Source organism: Cygnus olor, chromosome 4, assembly GCF_009769625.2.
Source record: "Cygnus olor isolate bCygOlo1 chromosome 4, bCygOlo1.pri.v2, whole genome shotgun sequence".
NCBI classification, from domain to species: domain Eukaryota; kingdom Metazoa; phylum Chordata; class Aves; order Anseriformes; family Anatidae; genus Cygnus; species Cygnus olor.
The window spans coordinates 64,891,245-64,913,193 of record NC_049172.1 but is presented as its reverse complement, the minus strand read 5'-3'; the positions used below and the strand labels follow the sequence as shown (position 1 = coordinate 64,913,193).

At 45.1% G+C, this 21,949-nt stretch overlaps 2 protein-coding genes across 4 annotated transcripts in view; both read left to right on the top strand.

Annotated features, from left to right (window-relative positions):
- Window positions 1-13,595, top strand: part of C4H4orf50 (chromosome 4 C4orf50 homolog) — an 83,053-nt gene extending 69,458 nt beyond the window's left edge. For both annotated transcript variants that reach the window (XM_040556150.1, XM_040556149.1), the window contains exon 15: window positions 9,103-13,595. The gene's annotated coding sequence lies outside the window, so the exon portion shown is untranslated. The remainder of the gene's footprint in view (window positions 1-9,102) is intronic.
- A 2,468-nt stretch (window positions 13,596-16,063) lies between these two features.
- CRMP1 (collapsin response mediator protein 1) overlaps window positions 16,064-21,949 on the top strand; it is a 49,706-nt gene continuing 43,820 nt past the window's right edge. Inside the window, exon 1 of one of the 2 annotated variants that reach the window (XM_040556055.1) lies at window positions 16,064-16,905. In XM_040556055.1, the coding sequence (XP_040411989.1) occupies window positions 16,534-16,905 (372 nt within the window). In that variant the 5' untranslated portion in view covers window positions 16,064-16,533. Of the gene's footprint in view, window positions 16,906-18,965; window positions 19,333-21,949 lie in introns of those variants that run through there. The other variant, XM_040556056.1, reaches the window with a different exon arrangement.

The following is a 21,949-nucleotide window of genomic DNA, read 5'->3' as shown; positions in this document are numbered from 1 at the left end:
AAGCTTCAGGCTGGGAACAGGTCTTTGGAAAATTGAAGGATGAGATTTTAGTGGGTCTCCTTTAATAGGAAAATAGATGGATACAAGCGTTTAATGAACAGCACAGAAGGTTATGTAGCAGTCACAGCATATTCTGTCTTATTTGGGACAGAGAGCCAGATGCATCACTGTTACATAAGCCTGCTGACCTGCGTAGAGAGCTTTGGGATAATAGGAATTTGAGAAAAATAAATCCTTTTCAACTTAGCCGATGCGAACATATGAAATTAGTGTCTTTTTGAGCTTCTTTGTTGCTTTCTCTGGAGCTGCACAGTTATATAGATATGTTTAATGGGGAAAACCCCACAAAACGTGTTATTCCTTGAAGGGCTTGCTTTTGAAAGTAAAGTGGGGAGGGAATGAATACCTGAGGTAAGGAGGAAGAGTGAAAAGCCTCTGAAGGAAATGAAAGTGCTGTTTGCTGAGTGAATCCATATGTTTAGGGGTCTGGACCACAAGATGTGTTGTAGACCAGCCATAGTGGCCTATTATTTAAGTGGTGTAGATGGAAAAAGATCATTCCATTTTGCAGAGGATTTTGATATATTTGGCTTTTTTTGGATTTGAAATGAAAATTATTTTTGTTTGTTTGTTTGTTTTACCCAGTCCTTAATTAAGACCTGGAACTGGAAGCATCAGAAGCTTCGGGGTCCCCAACTCAAGGCACTCTGTCTGCATCCTCTGGCTGATGGGGATGCCAAGGAGTTGCACGTTTCCAGAGCTTCCAGACTCTTGCTTCTTGTCCTTCTGCATGGTGGGCTAACAGGGAGCTGGCAGCCTTGGAGTCTACGAGCAGGGATACTCCGCTCTGAGTTTCTTGGCAAGCTCCCTAATGAGATCTGTAGAGGAGCCAACAGCTTAGGAGCTCTGCAATCTCTGAGGCGATCCTGGAGCAATAACTTCTTTCAAACTCCCACTCTCTGTCAATCTGCCAGCAGTGCTGTGGAAGACCAGGGAAGAGGACCTGGCAGGAAATCAGGCGTGATTCCTGCAGCCTCATCAAAATCCAATGTTCTGTGAAAAGTGTTTCTGACCGCTCTTAGTACCCCCGTGTGGAAACCCTTACAAGCCAGCACCTGATCTTGGAGGTCCTGCATCTCCTTGCTTTAGATATAGTGCATGCAAAGCCCAGTGAGGAGGAAAAGAGGATAAAGAGATAGGTACATCATCCTAGTGGCTCCGTTAGTTTGGGATCATCTCTGTACTGGTCTGGGATTTACTGGTTATACCCATATACAACCATATGCTGGGTCAAGCAGCAGCCTGGAAATCAGCTCCTTGCCACCCCCACCTTTATGTAGCTCTGTAGCTGGGATGCAGGTCAGCAGCAGCTCTTCACATAGTACCAGGCTGCCTGTAGTCTGATGGCCTACAAATCCCTGTTTTCCTTATGGTATTTGAGGACATGGGTATTCTAGGAAGCCTAGCAGCTGATACGACGGTACTGCAAAGGCAGATGAAATATGTGTTGGCACCCTGCACTTTTTCCCCTGCTTACTTTATGGCTGACCTTGAAGTCTGTGTCTAAGCAGAGATATTGGTCCAGCACAGATAGGAGAATTGTCTGGGCACGTGTGTCCCAAGCATGTACTTAAAATTCAGTAGACATCCCCAATATAAGTTATAGCAGCCTAAAGCCTGCTGTAATTTATACTTATCCACAGCTACAGACTGACATTTCAGCAGTCAGAGGTCCCTGGAGGGTGATCATGTTATCAGGAGGATGGTAGTACAACAGACTTTGGGGCTCATGATGGCCCCTGTAGGGTGAATTAGGACTAATGATGCAATGCAAACCTGCCCAAATGACAGAGAGAATCTGGGCCACTGTGTTCATTTTGTCTGATTTCCAAATTTTTCAGTGCTCAAGGGGACAGGATTGTAAAATGTTGACTTCCTTCTATGGAGGTCATATGCTGAATCCTCCACCACAGGGATAAAGCTTAACCAGGGAAACTTGTTTTGCGTCTGTAAATATTGATGGGAACAAATGTTTTTTCATCAATAATTTTAAAGCAGCTAGATTTGTGATAAAATCATTTATTAAACTCTGCAGGCTTTAGATTGTTGCCTCTGAGCAAAATTTGGTGTTGGTCCTTATGCTTTCCAAATGACTAGGGGACTGTCCAGCTGAGCTGTGGGGTGTCCAAGGCCCTGCACCCATTGCCTCTGGCAGACAGGGCTGTGCAGGCTGCCACAAATCTCCTGCAGGTTGGTTTGGCAGCAGAGTGAGGAAGCAACCACAGAAAGCCTACGATTTCCTATTGATTTTCTATTCTAGTGACACTTTTTTTGATTGTTACTTAAAAAAACATCCTACCTACTCTAGCAGTTATTCTGGCTTGCAACAGTTTTTTGTAAAGATGAATCAAAATAAAAATAAATAAAAATCTCAAATATCTTTGTGTTCCTGTCTTCCTAAGCTTTTGCTCTGATGTGCAGAGCATCCAGAAATCCTTATCTCAGATGCTATCTAATCTGTTCTGGATGAGCATACATCATTTTCTCCTGCATGGCTGAAGGGGTAGTGAGATCTAAAATGCCTTGATGAAATGTGAATTTACTTGCCCATTTTTCTTATGCTGACAGCAGCGAGGCAAACCTGCTGATCAATTACTTGTATGACTGTGCATTTAAGGGGAAGATATTTCTTTGTTACTGCTACAGCTCTGCTGCAGCAATTAAAAAAAAAAGTGCTTAAGGAGGTCACAATAACTCTGTAAGTGTCTTTGGTGACTAAACGTTATTCTCTAAATATGCAGTGCTGCTGCTGATTTTTCCTGGTCTCCTGTGAATCATAAAATCTTGTCTTATATTGAGTGAGCCATTCTTAATGACCTTGACTTTTAAAGAAAATGTCTGTGACTCCCCCTAACTCAAATAATGTAAATGAATGTTTTTTTCTAAAGGACATTTGTGGTGCTTTCCAGATCGCCGAACATCCTGAAGGACAACGGCAGCCCTACATTTGCAGGCACTACTGCTCTTCCCATGACAAAGCCCCTCTGGCACAAAGGTTGCTGTGGCATAGATGAATGCAACCCTTGGTCTTCTGGGTAGATTTTAGCCATGCAAATATGAATACGTCTGTCTGGGAAGATCATGTGGTAAAGAGACAGCACCCTCCCGAGACTGAAAGGCCCAGATGGCTTCTACTTCCAAAGATCTTATGTTTTCCTGCTCACGTGTACTCTTTTCTGCCAGCAGGTCTTTCAAATGCTCATGGTTGCGCTTACCTCCTTGGCTTCCCCAGCATCGCCCACAGACCCGCTCTGAGGCACAGGGTTTCCCCTCGTTGTCTGCTGATTCAGTTTGCAATGCCTTGCTGCAAGGAGGTTGAATCAAGCCCAGAAAATGAAGCATGTTTTTTTACAAGCTTCATATCTGTTACTTACTCTAAGTAAATCTGTTCCAGTTCTGAGAAACTTGAATTGCACATTAGCGGCAGAATCTTATCTTTAAAATTATGATGTTAAGGATACCTCTCTGAGAACCTGCAGGGAAAAGGAGTGGCCCACCAGCCCCTTAAGGTTTGAAAATAACTGAGCTGATCGTGCTTCTATTTGCATATGGGTTTTAGGGCTGCACGAGTGTTGTGTGTCAACCTGGGTGTAAGATGTTCATCACTGAAATAAACACCATGTGTTCTAGTTGCACACACATAGACAGTGACATGCTGCTGTCATATTTGGGGGTGCTGTGCTCTTCTTGTCTCTATAGTGTGAAGTTAACTCATTTGTATTAGCTTTTAAATCCATTATAACTGTCTTAATGAGAGATGTAAAGAGACGTAAATAACACCAAGTTCATGTCTTCAGTTTACCTTAGGATGAAAAGACCCCATACTTAATAAGTGCCAATAGATTTTCAAGGCTAGTAAAAGCTCTGGAGTGTATAAATGGAGTGATGTCTGTACAGGAAAATCAAATCAGTAAACATCTTCCTGTGGAAGATGCTTTGAATATAAAGGTGGTTTAATTGCTTCTTATTGTAAATTGGAATAGGGCCATTCTTTAACTAGGACTAGCACTGGGTGAACTTTTTATCATTAAAAAAAAAAAAAAAAGATTCCAGCTGGTTTTATCTTTTGTCTTTGTGTTTCTCAACAATCTGTGATCAGACTTTGAGGTTTCTTAGTTTGTCATTTCCAATTTTTGGACTGCTTCATTCCAACATGTTTCAAGCTAAGCTCCTTGGCAAGCTGGCTTGCCTTGGCTGCATTTTCAAGACTATGGGTTAGAGATTGATCTTGTAAGTTCACATGTTACTGCTGCCCACCTGCAAAGTTCTGGAATGTCTGATGAGCAGGAGGTTAGGAATTGGGAGTCTTCTGTAAGCATTAGTCTGTCAAAGCTGGGTGTCTTGCATCAGAGCAAGAAGTATTTGCAAGGATGTTATTTTAGAAGATATTTTTGAAAGCAAATATATTATTTATATATGAATATATAAATATATATATAGATATATATATATAGTTATGTCATTATTAAAAGAAATAAACTTCCAGGATGGTGCTCAGCACAGTGGTGAATTCCTCTCCATGCCCATTTGTGAGATTTACATTTGCAACACCTGGTCACTGTGGTTACCCAACCCCAATTAAGACTCCTAAATTGTTCTTCTCCAATCAGTGTGAATATAAGTGTGTGTTACATTTTCCTGAAAAGTTCCATACCGTTAAATAGCATTGCTCATATGTTTTATATTGACCAGATTCAACTGTTAATGAAAGTAATGCATTTTGCATAGAATTTGATTAAAACAGACCTCATTCATCACTGCTTGAATTCATTTTCCCAGGGTTACTCTGTTAGTTTGAAAAGAAAGAAATTGCCATAAATCCAGAGCAACAACGTTGAATCAGATCTATAAATGTAACACAATTTAGTATGTAATACCTTTATTAAGCACAAAAAATTAGATTACCATGATTTCATTTTCTAACAGAAGATAATTTATTTATGGTTTCAAGCAGCCATGGCTGTTCGGTTGTTGGTTTGTTTTTTTGTTGTTGTTGGTGGTTTTTTTTTGTTTGTTTTATTTTTCCCCTGGGATGCAATTGGCATAGCTTTTCCTTTCCTCTGAGATATAGCCAAGCTCTGTTGGCCTTTAGTTGTAATTGGGATCAATATGTCTTCATTCAGAATTTAATGAGATTCACACCTCTTGAGCTCCAACATGAATCCATCAATTAAAAATTAACTTTATAAACAGCAAGTTGTGAATGAGAAGACCACATCAAATACTAATTGATTTTCTTTTTCCAAGTACAGAAATCAAACGTTTTTGTGAAGATCAGTATGCTTTTGGTTAAACAACATTTATTTACCAAATGGCTGAGGGATGCCATGTGTATTGTAGTAAAAAGCAGCTTTGCAACATTTCCTTTCTTGCAATCTCCTTCACCAGTTTTTCTATATTCAGATAATCAAACTTTGTCTAAATAAAGAAGTTTATATTATGAAATCAGGTTGTACTGTAAGACATACATGAAACAATTTATGGTAGATCATTTTTTATTAAGACGTATGCCACAGACTTTTAATTTTCTGTAATTAATAGAAATTATAAAAATGACTGGATGCTCGTGATTACATTAGTCAGACCAAGTAAAGTATCTTTAACTTCATTATCAAATGCTGAAGAACATCACAAGCCTTCATGCCTGCCATTTTCTCTCATTTGTGCTGCTGTAGCTCCAGAACAATGGTAAAAGCCAGTGGTGCTTCAATGATGCCAAAGAGGGGATAATATGTGATGCTTGGTAATGGCCAAAAAGAGCAGAGTAATTATTCTATATTTTGCAGCATACGTTATTTTCAGGTGTTCACTGTATATTCTTCAAACGTGTTCACAGATTATATGTATGTCCTTGTTGGAGATAAAGAAATTTTATTAATTCGTTGAATTTTTCACTTTCTTTCCTTTAAATACCTCTAACAACAACAAAAACAACAACAAAAACAATGGTGTACCTACCCTGTATATCAGGGCTGAGGCATAAAGCACTCACTGTGTGTTGGTGACATCAGATCTTTGATGTTGTGTGTTAGTTATTATCAGCAAATATTCCCAGTATGCATTGGCTGAGATTAGTCAAAAAGCAGAGTGATGCTGTTGGAATTACGTGATGGTCTACTGCCTCAAATACTTGGAAAGTTAGCAGACATCATTTTGATATGCTTTTTACAGAGGTATCACAAGTTTTCATGCCCTCTTTCAGAGAATCAGAAGAAAATTGTGTCCTTCCTATGATCTTATGGTTTCCTGAGACTTAGTGCATGATGAACAAGGATAGATGGGTATGGTAAGGAGCAGCTAGAACAAATAAATGCAGGCGCCACACAGAGGTTATAAAATATTGAAGAACATCAAGTAGGCACATGAAAATGGATCGCTGATCTTTGCTATGTTGGGAATGATTCAACCCTGGCTTAGGCAGTGGAGCACATTTTTATTTTGTAAGTTACCTTTAAGGCTTCAATTTCATGAAGAAATCAGCTTTGTTTAATGACCTTCTGCATTAGCAGTTCTTTGTGCTGGTGACTGAAATTGATTTTGCTCCTTTTGTGATGTGGAGGAGCATGAACCCGGCCTCTGCATCGCTGCTCAAGCAAGTGCTTTAGCCATAACAAAGAACAGGAAGCCAGCAGATTTCTGAGCACCAGAAATACCCATGCTGAAACTTATAGGTTCACTGTTGATAAAGACTCAGCTGGTTTTTAATCATTATGAAGCCCTGCTGGAAACTGCACCTTTGTGCTTATGCACTGCACATGCTTGGTTGATACTTTTCTTTGGTAAAGTGACATCATGAAGACCACCTTTATTTGCCTCAAGCATTTTACAAAAGAGACATCCTCGCTGACAAGAGTAATTACAAAACAGTTCAGTAGTCATTTACATTGCCATATTACTTAGAGTTAGATAAGTGGTATGAAGAAAAAGAATAGGAGGTGGGTGAATAATAAATATGTCAGGAAAATAATACTGCAAGGAGCATAAAGGTCGAAAAAGACCTGGAGTAGAGAATAAAATGAGGGATAAATAAGTTCATATGGGAAGGAGCAATGGAAGGAATGTGAAAGAGAAGGTGAAGAGTCTGACAAAAATAAGAAACTTAATTGATGACTAACTTTCAAGAAACAAGCTATAAAAATGGAAGGAAATTTTATGCAAATAATGACTTTAAGACTGTAAATGCTCCCAAGTTTTGCAGTGCCTGTTTCACAAATATCCTTTAATGTTGACTTTAGAAAATTGAAGAATTTGATTTAAATTTAAATTGGTGGCTGACAAAAATGTGGTCACTAAAGTGAAAACAAAACAAAGCAAAACAACAAAAAAAGTATGATCATTGAATTAATGAAGTTTGAATCGGGCTCTATTATTCTGGCCATACCAGTTTTCAGACCTGATATGTTAAGGATTGTTTTCCCCTTGAAATAGTCAGTAAATACTGGCAATGATGGGTGGCTCCTGTGCAAGCAAATGAAAGGCTGAAAGTGCAAATTCTCTGTCTTCTAAAATAAGATGAGTTTTAGGGGGTCCTAGGAACTCATCTCTCTGATCCTGCATAGTTCCTATGTGCACTGACAGGATAACAGATAAGAGATTTTCGGTTAGTGGAAGGCAAGAAACAGGAATGTGTTCCTGACTGGTAGTGTTAGGTGATGGTTGGGCTTGATGATCTCATGGGTCTTTCCCAACCTAAATGATTCTGTGATTCTTTAGCCTAGCACCAGCACTCTTGTAGCCTTCCCTTTCTTCACCTGAGGACAAGAACGACCTGCAATGGACTCTGCTTGTTGGCGGTACAGCTTAGGGCTCTATGTGACCATGAAAAGAGAGGAAACTCCAAAAACTGGTTTGGATACACCTACAGCAGAGATGAAGAGTAATATCTTAAGAAGTCTGCAGAAAGCTTCTGGTGTTTTATCGAATCAGAAGTAGGTCTGAACATTTGCCACCTTCTGATCCAAGATGGAAATCCCAACTAGTGAGTACGGAAGGACTGATTTCAAATCTCTCATCTCTAGGATTCACAGCTGTGCTCTTGCACAGCTGGCACACTTCTGGCTCAATTACTGTCTCTTGCATACCTTACTGTTTTTGTTTCCTACAATATCCCATATAGCTTCTTCTCCAAAAATTATGGCCTCCCCGTTATTACTCTGCCTCATTCTGCAAGATATTTTTTTCTAGTTCTGTTCTTCCTCTTCCTGCTTGGAAAAGTTTTCCTATCCTAAGGTACAAGCCATAAGGGCTCTTTCACCCCCTCCAGTTTCTGATTTTATTCTTTTGGGGCACATGTTGGAGAATGGGACGTGTTTTATTGATGACAGTAAATTACTATTGCCAGCTGGTTATTATAATAATGATTACAATATATCAATGTTTTAGAATTTTGTATGTGGATATCATTTCCCATGCTCTTGATGTACTAAGATGTATGTTTCTGTAACAGATATCAAGTTTTAGCCAACAAATGCAGGCAACGCATTGATGTTATTTAACAGTAATAATGATTCCCCATTGGAAATTGCAAAGCCAGACTTTGAAACTTGATATTTGAAGGAGGATTCAAATGATGAATTTGAAGTTGTTCTGGGAAGAGGCATAGAAATAGAGCTTACTTGGAAGGTTGGATTTGTGATGGTTGTCAACCCTGGAATGAACTTTATCCAAAAGCCTACTTCTGTGGATCCCAGCCAAGGGGATTATGAAACAGTGTTGGGAAGATGGCAGGAATTGCTCTTTCTCGTATTGATAAATGGATGAGAGGAACTTGTCTACAGGAAGGAGTAGCAAAAGTATATGATATGCTTTTCATCTTAAAATCAGTGAATCATGGGGAAACATCTTGATGTGTTTAAAACAATTCAGTTTCCACAACATGTTCTCTTAATGCTGGAATTATTGTGTTTGTATGGAAGCACCAAGGCACACTGCTTTCCAAATATTTTATTTTGGCCTTAAATGAATAATGTTTCTTTAAATTGTGGAAATCCAGATTCTTCTCTTATGTTTTTCTCTTTGTATTTTCTCCTTCCTTTTATCCAGGGAACAATGTATCACTCACATAGAAGAAGCAATACTGCTCTGAAAGAACACTGAAAAGTTCTTTGACCTGGAGGTTACCACAGCTGCTTCGTTATGGGAAAACTGAGAAGCTGCACTGATTTACCATCTGCCATGTTTTAGCCACAACTTGTAGTGAAAGTTGGCCTTGTGAGCCAAACTGCTGTGTGGTTTGAGATTTTGTTTGTTTGTTTGTTTTTCTTAGGATCTCAGCATTTGCATTTTAAAGAAAATTCTATGTTAAGTACAGACCTCAGTCTTTATGGGTCTGCTTATGTAGGCATGTAATATCTTCAGCCTCGTATGGTCTTGAGAATTCCTAAACAATGCTTTGATCTGAGTTAGGATGCTGAGTAATTCTGAGGACACGTTACTTGAGGTGCTGGCTATGAAATGAGATTTTTAAAAGGGTAAGTAGGAATTGAGGAGGCACTTGGAACATCAAAACACTGTGTCATAACAGTCTAGATTGATTATTTCAACCACATGAATAGGCCACACGGAATTTAATTTTTGGATAAGTTATTCACATGCATACATGCTCTTCCTGAAGTAGGTATTTTTGTGCACACTGGTTGGTAATATTACATGTAGTTGCAAAATGTTTTTGCATCACTATGTATAAAGCATGTTTATGCACCCATATCCCCTGCTATTCATATCTGAATACCTATTTGTGAAGGCAGGGAGATGTGAACACTTGTGCATAGGTGGTCGTATGGATATGTACATTGCTTTTGTAACTAAAGGCTTGCACACAGCACTGTTGAAGGCAATACTTAGGTTGACCTGAGTGGGAGTAGCTATGGGTACTGCTCTCCAAAACACTCCCTTACAATGTAATGCCCTTTCAGTGTTGATAACTGTGTTATGACTTGTACTTCCTCTTTTTTTTTTTTTTTTTTTTTTTTTGATGTTGAGCTAGCTGCTAGAATGTGCTGGTCTTTACAAAGCTTTGTCTCCCGGTAATAGCAGATATTCTTTGAAAGGAGGCAGAAGGATATAAACTGTGGAATCCCAAATCAGATTAATGTAATGTGCATTTCTAGATTATGATTAGTAACAAGATGACACGTTGGCATGGTAACACTTGAAGCTTAACTACAAGTTCTTAAAATAAAGCAATGACATATGTGTAGGTTTCTCTCCATGTGCATCCCCTCCACCTGAAAACACGTATCATTTCCACAACTCTCAAGCAATTAAACCCTACTTCTTACTTTTGAATTAAGTGCTGAACTAAAACATCATGCCTCTTTCTTAGTAGTTATGCATAATTTCCCACCATGAGTTATAAATGTTGATAATGAACCTGTGCATTTTGTGACATCTTAGGCTTTCTACCATTCGGTTTCATTTTAAAATGATTAGTGTAAGGAATATAAAGCATGTATCATTCCTTGAGTTTGTACCACATCGATCTTTAAATTCTGCCACCTCCTAATATGAAAATCGTCTTACCAATATTGGAAAACCCTGTTTATTATTTAAATTGACAGACTGGTGGGTGCATTTCATGTGGCTGAGGATTGGCAATTAAAATCCCAACTTTACCTGAAATCACTGTAATAAAGTGGTAAAGTTTTTAATGTGAGATTATCAGCTGAGACTGAGAGCCTAGCTATTATTTTCTGGTTGCCTTATGGTGGAAAGTGCTGTCTAGTTGCTATAGAGTCTGTTCAGTTTCCTTTCACTAAGCAGGAGCTAACTTGTTTAGATGTGCTGTCTATGGCAAATGTGCCAGGCGCTGCTTTACATGTGTGATTGTTTTGTGTTAAACTTTCTCAGAATGCAAAATGGGGCACTTTGTTTGGATTGCTTTATGTGCACAATATTGCTTTGACCAAATTCCTTACAGTCAGAGAATCGAGACGCTGCTAAGTTCTGCCTAAGTAAATACAGCCTTCTTCTGTCACTCTATGTGGACAAAATGGGCAGTATTACATGAGGATTTCTTTGGCAGTTCATTTATTTCCATATACTGTACCGTATAGAGCATCACAAGATATTGAAAATGCAGCTTACAGTATTTCCACAGCTCCTTATGCAACCTTGAGAGCCTGAATTCTGTTCTTCACACCAATATGGATGGCATATGCTGGGAGTACAGTGATTGACTCCTGCACGATAATCATGTTACATTCACAATAATACAATTGCCAGGAAATATTTCACATACACACTTCAGTTCCCAAGTTAAACCTTCTGCTAAGGCATGGCTGATGTTTGTCCTTGTGGGCTTTTAAAAAGTGGAAGCCCTGCTCTGTGCTTCACAAATCTACCCGCGTTTCTAACTTGCAGATGAAGGATTTCAGTATTTGAATTTTCCATGGTTGTGGGGTGGAGGGAGGGACATGTGCATGCTGGGTTTTGCCACTAATCCTTCGGAAATCCTTTAGTGCCTTAAGGAGGCAGAGGGGAAACAGACATGAGGATTACAGAAATTTGCTCAAACCTCTTTCCTGCTTCAGCAGAGTTACTTTAAAATATATTGTGCCTTTGGCTCCAAACATATTTGCATTAGAAATCAGTAGCTATGGGATTATGGACAGGAATTTTTGTCCCTGTGCAAATGTTAGGAAAGAAAGTATACTGTTTCTTATGTAGGATGTGAATTAAAAATACAGCTAACAAGTTCTACATTGGCATCCATGCACAAACCATTATTTGACAATGACTTGCAAGTTGAAGGTAAAGCCAAAAAAAGGAGGAAGTTTAAATGTATTAGATGAAACACTTGTACCACTGAAGGGTCCGGCAAATTTCCACTGGGAAAATTTCTCCCTGGGACCAAGATTTCATGCTGTCTTCTACTTGGCTAAATAAGTGCTCACATTTGATAGGTACTAAAGCATTACACTCGGTTTAATGTTTTCTATACACATAGGAGGGGAAAAGAGTAGTTGTGGAGACCTACCTTGATTTGGAGTTGTTGCAATCTGTGGTATAAATTTCTGTTCACTGTTATTTCTTTATGTATCAGACTCTTGCTATTGGAATATGAATATGCAAATGTAAATTCCAATATGGGAGGTTACTGTGCAGTGTGCACCAACCGATGCTGAATATCTGCATGTCTCCACTCTCTGAATTGTGGTTTTGTCCTCTATAAAGTGAAGAAAAATGTAGTTAACAGGACAAAAACACTTTTTGCATAAAAAAAAAATACACAAAAAGCCTGTGTGAGGCAATTCATGTACTCACTGATGGTCCTAAGTGGATCTTAGGAAAAAATGAATAAGCCTTTAGCACAAGGGGGAATTTTATCTTCTAGGAATTAGGAGTAATTTGATGGTACAGAGCTACCAAAAAAAAGAACAAGAAGGAAAAAAAATAAAAAGGAAAATGGAAAAAAAAAGGAAAAGGAGAAAAAAAAATGTAGGCCTGAGAATCAGAGAGTTCAAAGTGGTGGTTCTCTATTTTGCTGCCTGTGATGACAAACAAGTTTTAAAGAATATGTAAATAGTTCAAAGAAAATCATTACACGGCTCACAGTACGTCAGACAAGATGCAGCATGGAACAGATTTTAATAGCTTGTTTATAAATTAGGCTTCTGTCTTTTGTTTGGAACTTAGAAAAAGAAACCATGTAAATTAAATAAAGAGTAAAGACTCACTGCTCACATTGGACTGAAACAAAGATATTTCCCCACCTCCTGAGGTATTCTTGAGAAATCTGGGATGAATAATGTATGGAGATCTTGCCTTTTGAGCTCTATTGCTGTGCAGATATTTAACTCTTCTGCACAGCCACCAGTGTGATGGTAACCAGAAGTCATGAAGAGAAGTTGTTAGGGATGCAAACTGGGTTCCTTCCATTTGAAGAGGTGCCAAAGGATGCACAAAAAGGCTGGGGTTTACGGTTTGATACTTGCTAAACAGATGTAACAACTTAGGTGTGTTTTTTTTTCAGGGGGGGTGGGGTTGTAAATAAATGCAAAAAGTTTAAACTTTTTGGTGTCAAAGTGGAGAAGCTAACTGAGAAGTTTCAGTAATATTAAAGAGGCCTCTCTTGCTTTGATCTGTTCCAGTAAAACCTTACAGATAACTTTTCAGCAAAGATTTCCACTCTAAGACATATGTCATGGATATGAACTGTACATATGTACTAATTTTCAGTGTAACTAGGGAGGATACAGAATTGTAATGAAGTCACAAAGTCTACTTGATGATTATCACAGATTTGTAACTCTCACTTAAATTATGTAAGATATGTTGACATTTTATCTTGTTAACAAGATGTATTTTTCTATGTTAGTTAAATGTATAATTTGTATAATTTTGTATATTAAATGTATGCATATTTTAAATTAAAAACTTTATAATTTTAATTATTTTTAACTCTAAAATGGTGATGGAGCTTCTGAAATATAGTTGTAAATGCAGCTGTATCCCTGCACAGAAACCTAGAAAGTCTCCATTTCGAGGAAAGGCCACCAACCATCAGCTATTTGGTCTGCTAACAGGGTAAGGAAGCCCAAGCTCTCACTCTGCTTGGCAGAGGAGCTGCCATTCAGCTTTTGGTGACTTAGCAGAATTAATGTGATTTAACAGAATGCTATTGACTGGATCACTTGCTCAGGAAGTGGGAAACCTGAATCTTCACCAGCTTGTGGAGTCTTGGATCTATGGTTCCTACATGTCAAGGGGCCATCCAAATCACCAAAGCATAGGATGGGATTTTGTAGGGGAGGAAGACATGGCAGCCAGAAATGTAGCAGTCACGTGGAGCAGAGAGACGGAGTCTCAGTGACTCAGCTCCCTTCTCTGGGAGAAAGAAATCTTGGGTCTCTCTCACTCCTTCAGGGCAGCTCGTTTCTCCTCCCTCCCTCCCTCCCTCCCTTCCTTCCTTCCTTCCTTTCTTTTTTCTGATAATTCTGTTCTAAAATATACAATAGCAAAAAGAGGTACAAAATGTACATTGAATGTTCTCTGAGCCCCTGCACCAGGGAAGTCCTGTTCCAACTCTTGACATTCACAATGCTGAAGGAAGAGTTCCAGATACAACTGCCAAGTCTGTCAACTTGTTGGACTTTAATTGAAGGTTTTTGTTGAGTGAAGCAAGCATGTCTCCAGGTCTTCTGCTGTCTCTCATCTAACCTATTTGGAATATAATTCATTTTCCATTGATGCTATGCTATGTCAATATAAAGATTAAAGGTCCTATAGGAAGGGGATGCACTTGCAGTCAAGTTCTGTCCTCTTTTCACCAAGTTATGCCAAGACAGGATGAGATGCAATGTCTGCAGGAAAATATAACAAAACACTATATTTCTCCAAAGCTGCATACATATTTTTAGGTAAACTCACAGGGTGACAGGGTACCAGGCTGTAACTGGGTCTTCTTCTGGAGCAGATAAAACTACAATTTCATCTCATAGTGAACAGAAGAACAGTACGCATCTGTTCATTTAGAACACGGGTTTCAGTAAACTAGGGGATACAGTTCAAAGAACAAATAATTTAAAAGCAAAGAAAGTCTGATATGATTTTATGCTTATTTATAACTTGAAAGTTTAATGCTGTTTTCTAAAACATTGATTTGATGTGTTCTCAGAGTCTTGTGGTCTCTTAATGCAGTAGCATTAAGATGAATGTGTTAACTTAATGTTAAAAAATAGCATTTTTCCTTGTTATTTCAAAAAACCTGAGCAGTTTTAGAAACTTGAGCAATGTTAGCTAACTAGAAGCCACGTGTAAATAGAGTCCGTCTTTCTTGGCTTTGTGGATGTTAAACAAAAGGTGCTCTTCAGCTCTGAGTCATTGAGCAGACGCATGCATCACATATCACATATCTGACCTACTGTGGGACCATCAGAAACATTTATTTCTGGAGCTTAAAATTCATCACTTGATTAGAAGGATAGATTTCATAAAATGAATAATTTTCCCATCACTTAGGAAGACATGAAGGTCACACATCACACTATATCTACTACCCACGTATTTCAATAACTATGAGGGTTTGGTGTCCTGTGTAGGAGCAAGTGGACTTTTTGTTTGTTTGTTTTATTTCCCCCCAACATGATCAATAAATCTCAATGTTACCATTTACAGGAAAAAAAAAAAAAGGATTTGCCTACATACTAGGGAATTATTTAAGGAAGCATCAAAGCAATGCCCTAGAAGCTTATACATTTATTTATTTTTTTTCCACACGGCAATGAAAACTCCATGTGATATGACTGTATTAATGAAGTAGCAAGGTTTATTAAGTGAACCGTGGAATCCTGGGCATCCATGCTCAGAGACACCAGCCGTGATGCTGCACCTACTCAGACTCGGAGCGCTAATAACCATAACTTTTGCCTGGTTCCCTGACACCCTCATGCGAACAACCTGGTGTTCCAGGGCATCCAAGCTGGGAAACGCAGCAGAGGAGGATGCTTGCCTCTGACTTGCCCAGGTGTGTTACATCGCTGCTTGGTGCATTATTTGGGCCCGCAGGCAGCTGTTCATGACCCAGCTGGCCGCCCGGGTCAGCTTCCGATGGAACCCCAATGAATCCCCGGGGACCTCCAGCCCCCCAACTCCTCCACCGCTTGCATCTGCCGCCTGCGGGCCCGCCGGGTGCTGAAGGGACAGCTCCGCGGGGGCGCGCCCGCGCTCCCGGGGCTCCATTGGGAGGGGTGGGGGGAGGATGTTCCGCGGGGGCGCGCCCGGCGGTGGCAGCGAGGCTCCGCGCCGCGGGACCGCGCAGCGCGGCCGGGGGCTGCAGGGCGGAGCGGGGGACCCCCGGCCCCTCCCCGGGCACCGCCGCAGCCTCCTCCTGCGGAGAGAGGGAGGGAGGGAGGAAGGGAGGGAGGGAGGCGGGGAGTGTGCAAAGTGGGAGAAACTGCCCCCCCAGCCGGCCTGCAGAGATTTCAGATTTTTTTTGGCTTTTTAATTTTTTTTTTCCTCGTTCGCACCGCACGGGGGGGTGCGCGCAGCGGGCTCCCTCCTCCCCTTCCCTTCCCTCCCGCCGCCCCCCCGGCTCGCTCTTTATACCGGGGGAGCGTGTGCATTGCGGTCCTTGCTCGGGGAATTGCTGCTGCGCTTCCTATTCGTCAAGGGCTTTCCAATCACCTGCCTCTGCCACCCTCTCCTCTCCTCTCTTTGTACTTTATTTTCACGTGCTCTTTACTAACACGGCTATTTTTAAATACCGCTTGGATTTATTTCTTTCTCTTTTTTTTCTTTCTTTTTTTTTTTTTTTTTTAATCCTTTTGGAGGGGGTGGATGGGGGGAGGGAGGTTACCGTTTGCATCTCCCTGAGGGAAAGATCCCACCAGCCAACCCAGCTCCGCCACTGCTGCATCCATCCATTCATTTTTATGGTCACCAGCAGCCTATCCCGGTAGTAGAAGGTGCCGAGAAGTGGGAGGCAGAGAGAGAAGAGAGCGAGGGAGGGAGGGAGAGCTCCGGACAGCGAGAATGGCCGAGAGAAAGAGGAACTGGAATAAAGAAGATGACCTGCCCGTCTATCTGGCTAGGCCGGGCACGACAGCCCAGACACCGCGGCAGAAATACGGGGGGATGTTCGCCTCCGTGGAGGGGGCTTACGAGAACAAAACCATCGACTTCGACGCCTACAGCGTGGGGAAGAAGGGGTCCCGGACCCCTCGCAGCGGCAGCCGGCACGACATGCTGGACGGAGGGGACAACTACAGCGAGACGGCCAGCGACATCAGCGAGGTCTCGGGCTCGGTCATCAGCTCCCCAGGGGAGCGGGAGGACAAGACCCCCGGCGTGGAGATCCGCTACCCCGCGGGGAAGGAGCTGCTGCAGGGCCACGACAACGGGCAGGTGAGCGGGGAGACCCCCTGGCCGGGGGGGGGGGGGGGCGTGCCGCAGAGCCCGGGCAAGGGGGGTAAGGGGGGCACGGGGGGGACGGGGTCTCTTTGCCGGGGGTCTTTCGGCTCGGAAGGTCGGGGCAGTGCCCCCTCTGTCCCGGCCCGTGAACTATCTACTTGCCTGAGCTTCCAGGGGGTGTCTGGGGGGGCACGCAGCAGAAATCGTTTTCCTTTGTAAGTGATGGCGATGAGTTTCCCTTCCTGCCGGCTAAACGCCGCACACGCCGGCTGGGCGGAGGAGGGGGCTGGAGGGCAGCACGACCCCTCCATACCGCCCTATTACCCCTGTATCCACCCCCCCTCCACCTCCCCCCGGCCCCGCAGCCCGGGCCGGACGGGGCCAGCGGCGGAACAAAGCGGCCCGGCACGGCCCGGCTCGGCCCCGCCGCACTTTTGGGCTGGTCGGGAAAACTCGGCCGAGGCTGTCCCAGGGGAGCCCCTGGCTCTGCCCCGACCCCCTGCTGGAGCCCCGGCAGCTTTCATTGTCTGCCGGGCAGGGAGCGGGTGGAAGGCGGGAGCATCGCCCCAAACGTCTGCCACGGCTTCCCCGCCCTGGGGCTGCAGGAGAGTGAAGGGAAAGGAGAAGTGAGGCCGGTGGGCTTCTCCATCTCACCCCAAATCGTGGCATGTGGGCTGGGGGCACAGCCGGGGGCTGGCTCTGCTGGGAACCGGGTCAGTGATTTCCCCTTCAGAAGACACGCAGGCTGGCAGCCCTGTCCCTGCCCCGCACAGCCACTCGGTGCAGATCCCCCCCCTCTGCCTCAGCACCCCGCCTGGAGGCTCTGTGGCCTGCCCACGATCTGCTCTTTCTGCAGGTGAAACTGAGCTTTTCCCCTCTTTTCTCCCCTTCTTCAGTTTGAGTACGAAGGGGTGCTGGTGTCCCCCCGGGGGGTCCCCAGTGCAGGTGGGTGTCGAGCAGCACCTGGTGGGACGCAGCACCCGCAACCACCCCGCAGTAACCTTGGGACCGCCTGCGGAGGCTGCCAGCTGCAGTGCAGCCTTTCCTTTCCCACCTCACCCCATGAACCCCCATGCCACGAGCTGTTGGAGGGCACCCTGAGCATCCCCCATCTCTTGGGACATCCATGGTGCCTCCCCCCAGTTTTCCATGTGGGCTGCTTCCGAGTTCAGCCTGGAAGCCCCAGCTGGCGAGCACATTGCACACTACCCCCATGGGTGTCACCGTGCTTCCAACCTTTCTCTGGATTGCATCCAGGGGTGAGGAGGAGGTTGGGGACAAAGCTCCCTGGCTTCAGGAGGAGTGCAGTGAGCAGCCACCCACCTGTCTGACCCTTGAGCAGCGGGGACCAGAGCTGTTTGTAAGCTCTGAATGGAGATTTTTGGGGATGTGTCAGGGACACCTGGCTGGGGGACACCCTGTGCCTGTGTGCATGTGGCAGGGCTGTGTGTGCAGCGTGCCCCTGGCTCCTCGTGCCTGGGAAGGGGGCTAACGTGGGAGCAGCTTTTACCCTCCCCACAGCTGTACGTGGAGCCTTAATCAAGCAATGGGTGGACCCCCGGTGCTAGAAAAGAAGGGAAGCTTCCATTTAGCCACGTTTCCCCTTTGGCAAAGCGCCCCCTTGGCCTGGCCATGCCGATCCTATGCCCCCCCCCCCCTTGGGGACAGAGCAGAGCCGAGAGCGCTGCAGGGTCAGCGACAAGGAGGGCAGCGGTGCTGGGGACGGAGCCGGCAGTGCCACTGCCTGCTCCCGCAGCCGCAGAAATGCGCCCCCCCATCTCACCCCCCCCGTGGGACCCCCCCCGTGGGACCCTGGCGGTGACCCCAAACGTGCGAGCAGGGCGGCGGCGGGGCTGGGGGGCGGCGTTTCCCAGCGCCGGTGCGGGGGGGAGGCTCCGGCTGGCTTGATGGGCAGGGAAAGGGGGGCTGGGGGGGGGCTAGGGGTGGGGGCCAGGAGGGAAGGAAACGCTTCCTGGGTTGAGCTGAGCGAATCCCGCTCCGACCTGCAGCCGGGAGGGCGCTGCTGCCGCCGGGAGAGGCAGCACTCGCCGACACCCCCCCCTCTCCCCCCCCTCCCCTTCGGGAGCCGCGTCCCTGTTTTATTGCAGCCGGGGGAAAAAAAAAGAAAAAAAAAAAAAAAAAAAAGGTGCCGGGTTTGCCTGGCTCTCCCCTTCCTCTGGGCGAGGAAACTTTGCCTCCATTACACAGCTCTGCCGGGTCGCCCCCGCCCCACCCCATCACCCGAGCGGGCTCCGATTTTTTTATTCCCGTTATTTCCAACCGGGATTATTTTTTTTTTATTATTATTATTTTTTAATTATTTTTTTTTTCGCTGCCGGTCCTCGGGGCGCGTTGCGGGTGCCGGCGCTAGCGAGAGCCGACATGTCTTACCAGGGCAAGAAGAGCATCCCGCACATAACGGTAAGCGCAGCCCGGGCCGGTGCCCTCGCTCCTTTGTTAGCGGGCCGGGGGGGCGGCGGGGAGCCCCATCTCCCGGAGCTGCCTCCGGGGGTCCCCGGGGCTCGCCTGGGTACCGGCTCCGGTGCCTTCTCCTCCTTCTGCAGCTCCGGGCTGGGAGTGCTTTTATTTCGTTGTTCGATTTCCTTTTATCGTAGGGCTGTGATATTGTCTCCATTGTCTTTGATTCCGTTATTTATTTATTTATTTATTTATCAACGTTATTTTAATTTATTTTATGTTTTCCCCATCCCTCGTCCTCCGCGCACCGTGCTCCCTCGCCAGCCCCCATCCCGGTGGCGGTGGCTTTGGGGCGGGGTGGGGGGGGGGCCGGTAGCGGCTGTACCCCAGTGCTGGAGGGTTTGGGGGACCGGGGGACCAAGGAGGGGGGCCGGTGTAGGGTCGGCGGAGCTGGGCCCCGGGAGGCTCGGCCGCCGGGCGAGGCAGAACAAAAGAGGGAGGGGACGGAGCTGCGGCACAAGGCGCCCCCGGCGGGCAGGGGAGGGGGTCCGGGGGGGCTGGGGGCGCGGGGGGAGGGAGGGAAGGAGGGGAGGTGGGGAGAAAGCGTGGAAAAAGGGAAGAGCGCCATGATGCCAGCACCTCCGCGCGCCGTGCCTGCATCAGGCAGGGTGGGGATCAGAAGTCAAAGAGTTAATCATAACCATCCCCGTGCTGTCGGTGCCTGTCTCCTGCTAGATGCTTTTATCCCCCTACAATGGAGCGGGCTTTCCACGCCAGAAAAGAAAGCTCCGGGTCCTTGGAGTCTGTATATTGTTTTATCCCCCTGCCTACAGGCTGGGGATAAAGGCGAGGCAGAGGGAGGGGGCTTTCATGGGAAATTTCTCCCGGATTTTGGCCACGCAGAGATTTTGCAGCGTGGGTCTCCCAGCTGGGGCCTGCTTTGCTCTTGGGGGGCTGGATGGGGGATGATGGGGAATTGGGGTGAGCTTGAAAGAGGTTTAGGTGTGTTAAGCTGAGCTGGCACCGTTGGGGTGCTGGGAAGCTGGGCGAGTTTCTGTAGCTGGAGACAAGGCTGAGAGGTGGGTGTGGTGGCTGCCTGAGCAAACACCATGGTGGTGAGCAGAGAGACAGGTTTCAGGAGGGCTCTTTGCCTCAGGAGAAGGGAAAATGTACCCTAAAGGCATTATCTGAGCCGGTGTTGCAAGGCTTGTAAGCACCTCAAGGCTTTCTCGTTATTTAAAAAAAAATCCTTTAGCCGGAATCTTTGGCTAAAAGGGGAGCAGCACCTTTCTGAAAGCAGGGCTGGGTGATACCACAGACACGGCTTCCCGCTATCAACAGGCACCAGTGCCTGGTGGCCAAGGTGAGCAGGGCTGTGCTGGGTGAGAGCTCGTCCTACTTTGGTCCAACACACGTTGTGTGACTTGTTGTAGCTCGGGGTATTGGTGCTTGCCGGCCAGCCTCTGTTCCCCCAAGACCAGGGGAGGTCCTGGCTGACTGCTGGGTGGGCATCAAGTGCCCCGTGCAGGGCTCGACCTTCATTTGCAGCCAGGGTGTAGCAGGTTCACACCCACCCATAGCTGCTTGGTTGCTCTCCAGTTCAGAGTAAAAGAAGAAATTGGATGAACTGCAAGGTCTTTGCCTTGGAATCAACAGTTCGTTTTAATTTCTTGACTTCTCCCAGATTTCTTTTTCTGCTGGTGAGGGGATTGCTGGGAAAAAGAAAGCCCAAACCCCAGCCTGTTCCCTTTGGAATGGGATGTGTGGAAGCTTCCATAAATTAATATTCATTAACGTTAGTGTTGAGTTTCATGACCAAAGCAAAGGCATAGATTAACATTAGTGAAGTTGGCAGGCGTCCGACTTGGACTGCCGTTTTTATTTCAATGTTTTACACTTCTTCCTCTCCAGCAAAAGCAAATCAGGCACTCTGTGTTACACTTTATACTGACTTCCCGGCCCAGAGGAGTCTACTGCCTCTGGCTCCATGCATCTTCTGAAAGCCCCATTCCAGTATGGCAAATTGGATATTTTGTCCTGCCACTGAGGAAATACATTGCTGCTTCAAACCTCTGGGCTCTGAGGAAATGCAATAGCTCTCTAAAGTTATGTAACAACAACAGCAATGATAAAATCTTACAAAAATGTCATTTGTTACTGGCATGATGTTCCCCCCCCCAACACTCCTGCTTTTTGGAGCTACATCACCTAGGTTCAGTGAAATAATGGGAAGCTCATTTTTGATGGTGCCCTGTGTGCTGATACATTGCTGCGGATTTTCCTGTGCCAAACCTGTGTTCCTTGCCTGGGGCCAGGAGCTGTCCTGAGCTCACAGGAACATCACGCAGCATCCTGCACCAGGCCAGCCACGTGCCTGCAGTCAGGGCTTCTCTGAGACTTCCCTCTGGGAGCATTCTGTGAGTCAGGTCTGCAGCATCAGGAACTTCCTGAAGGAAGAAGCAGGGGGTGGTTTCAACTCTGGTCAGTGTGGGAGCAGGTACAGCACTTGGAAAGACCACTGTGGTGTCCCGGCTGGGTTACCTTCAGGGGTAGGTGGGCATAGCTGCCTACTCATGCCTTGTCTGGCTGCACCACATTATGTGCACCTATCAGGCTATCA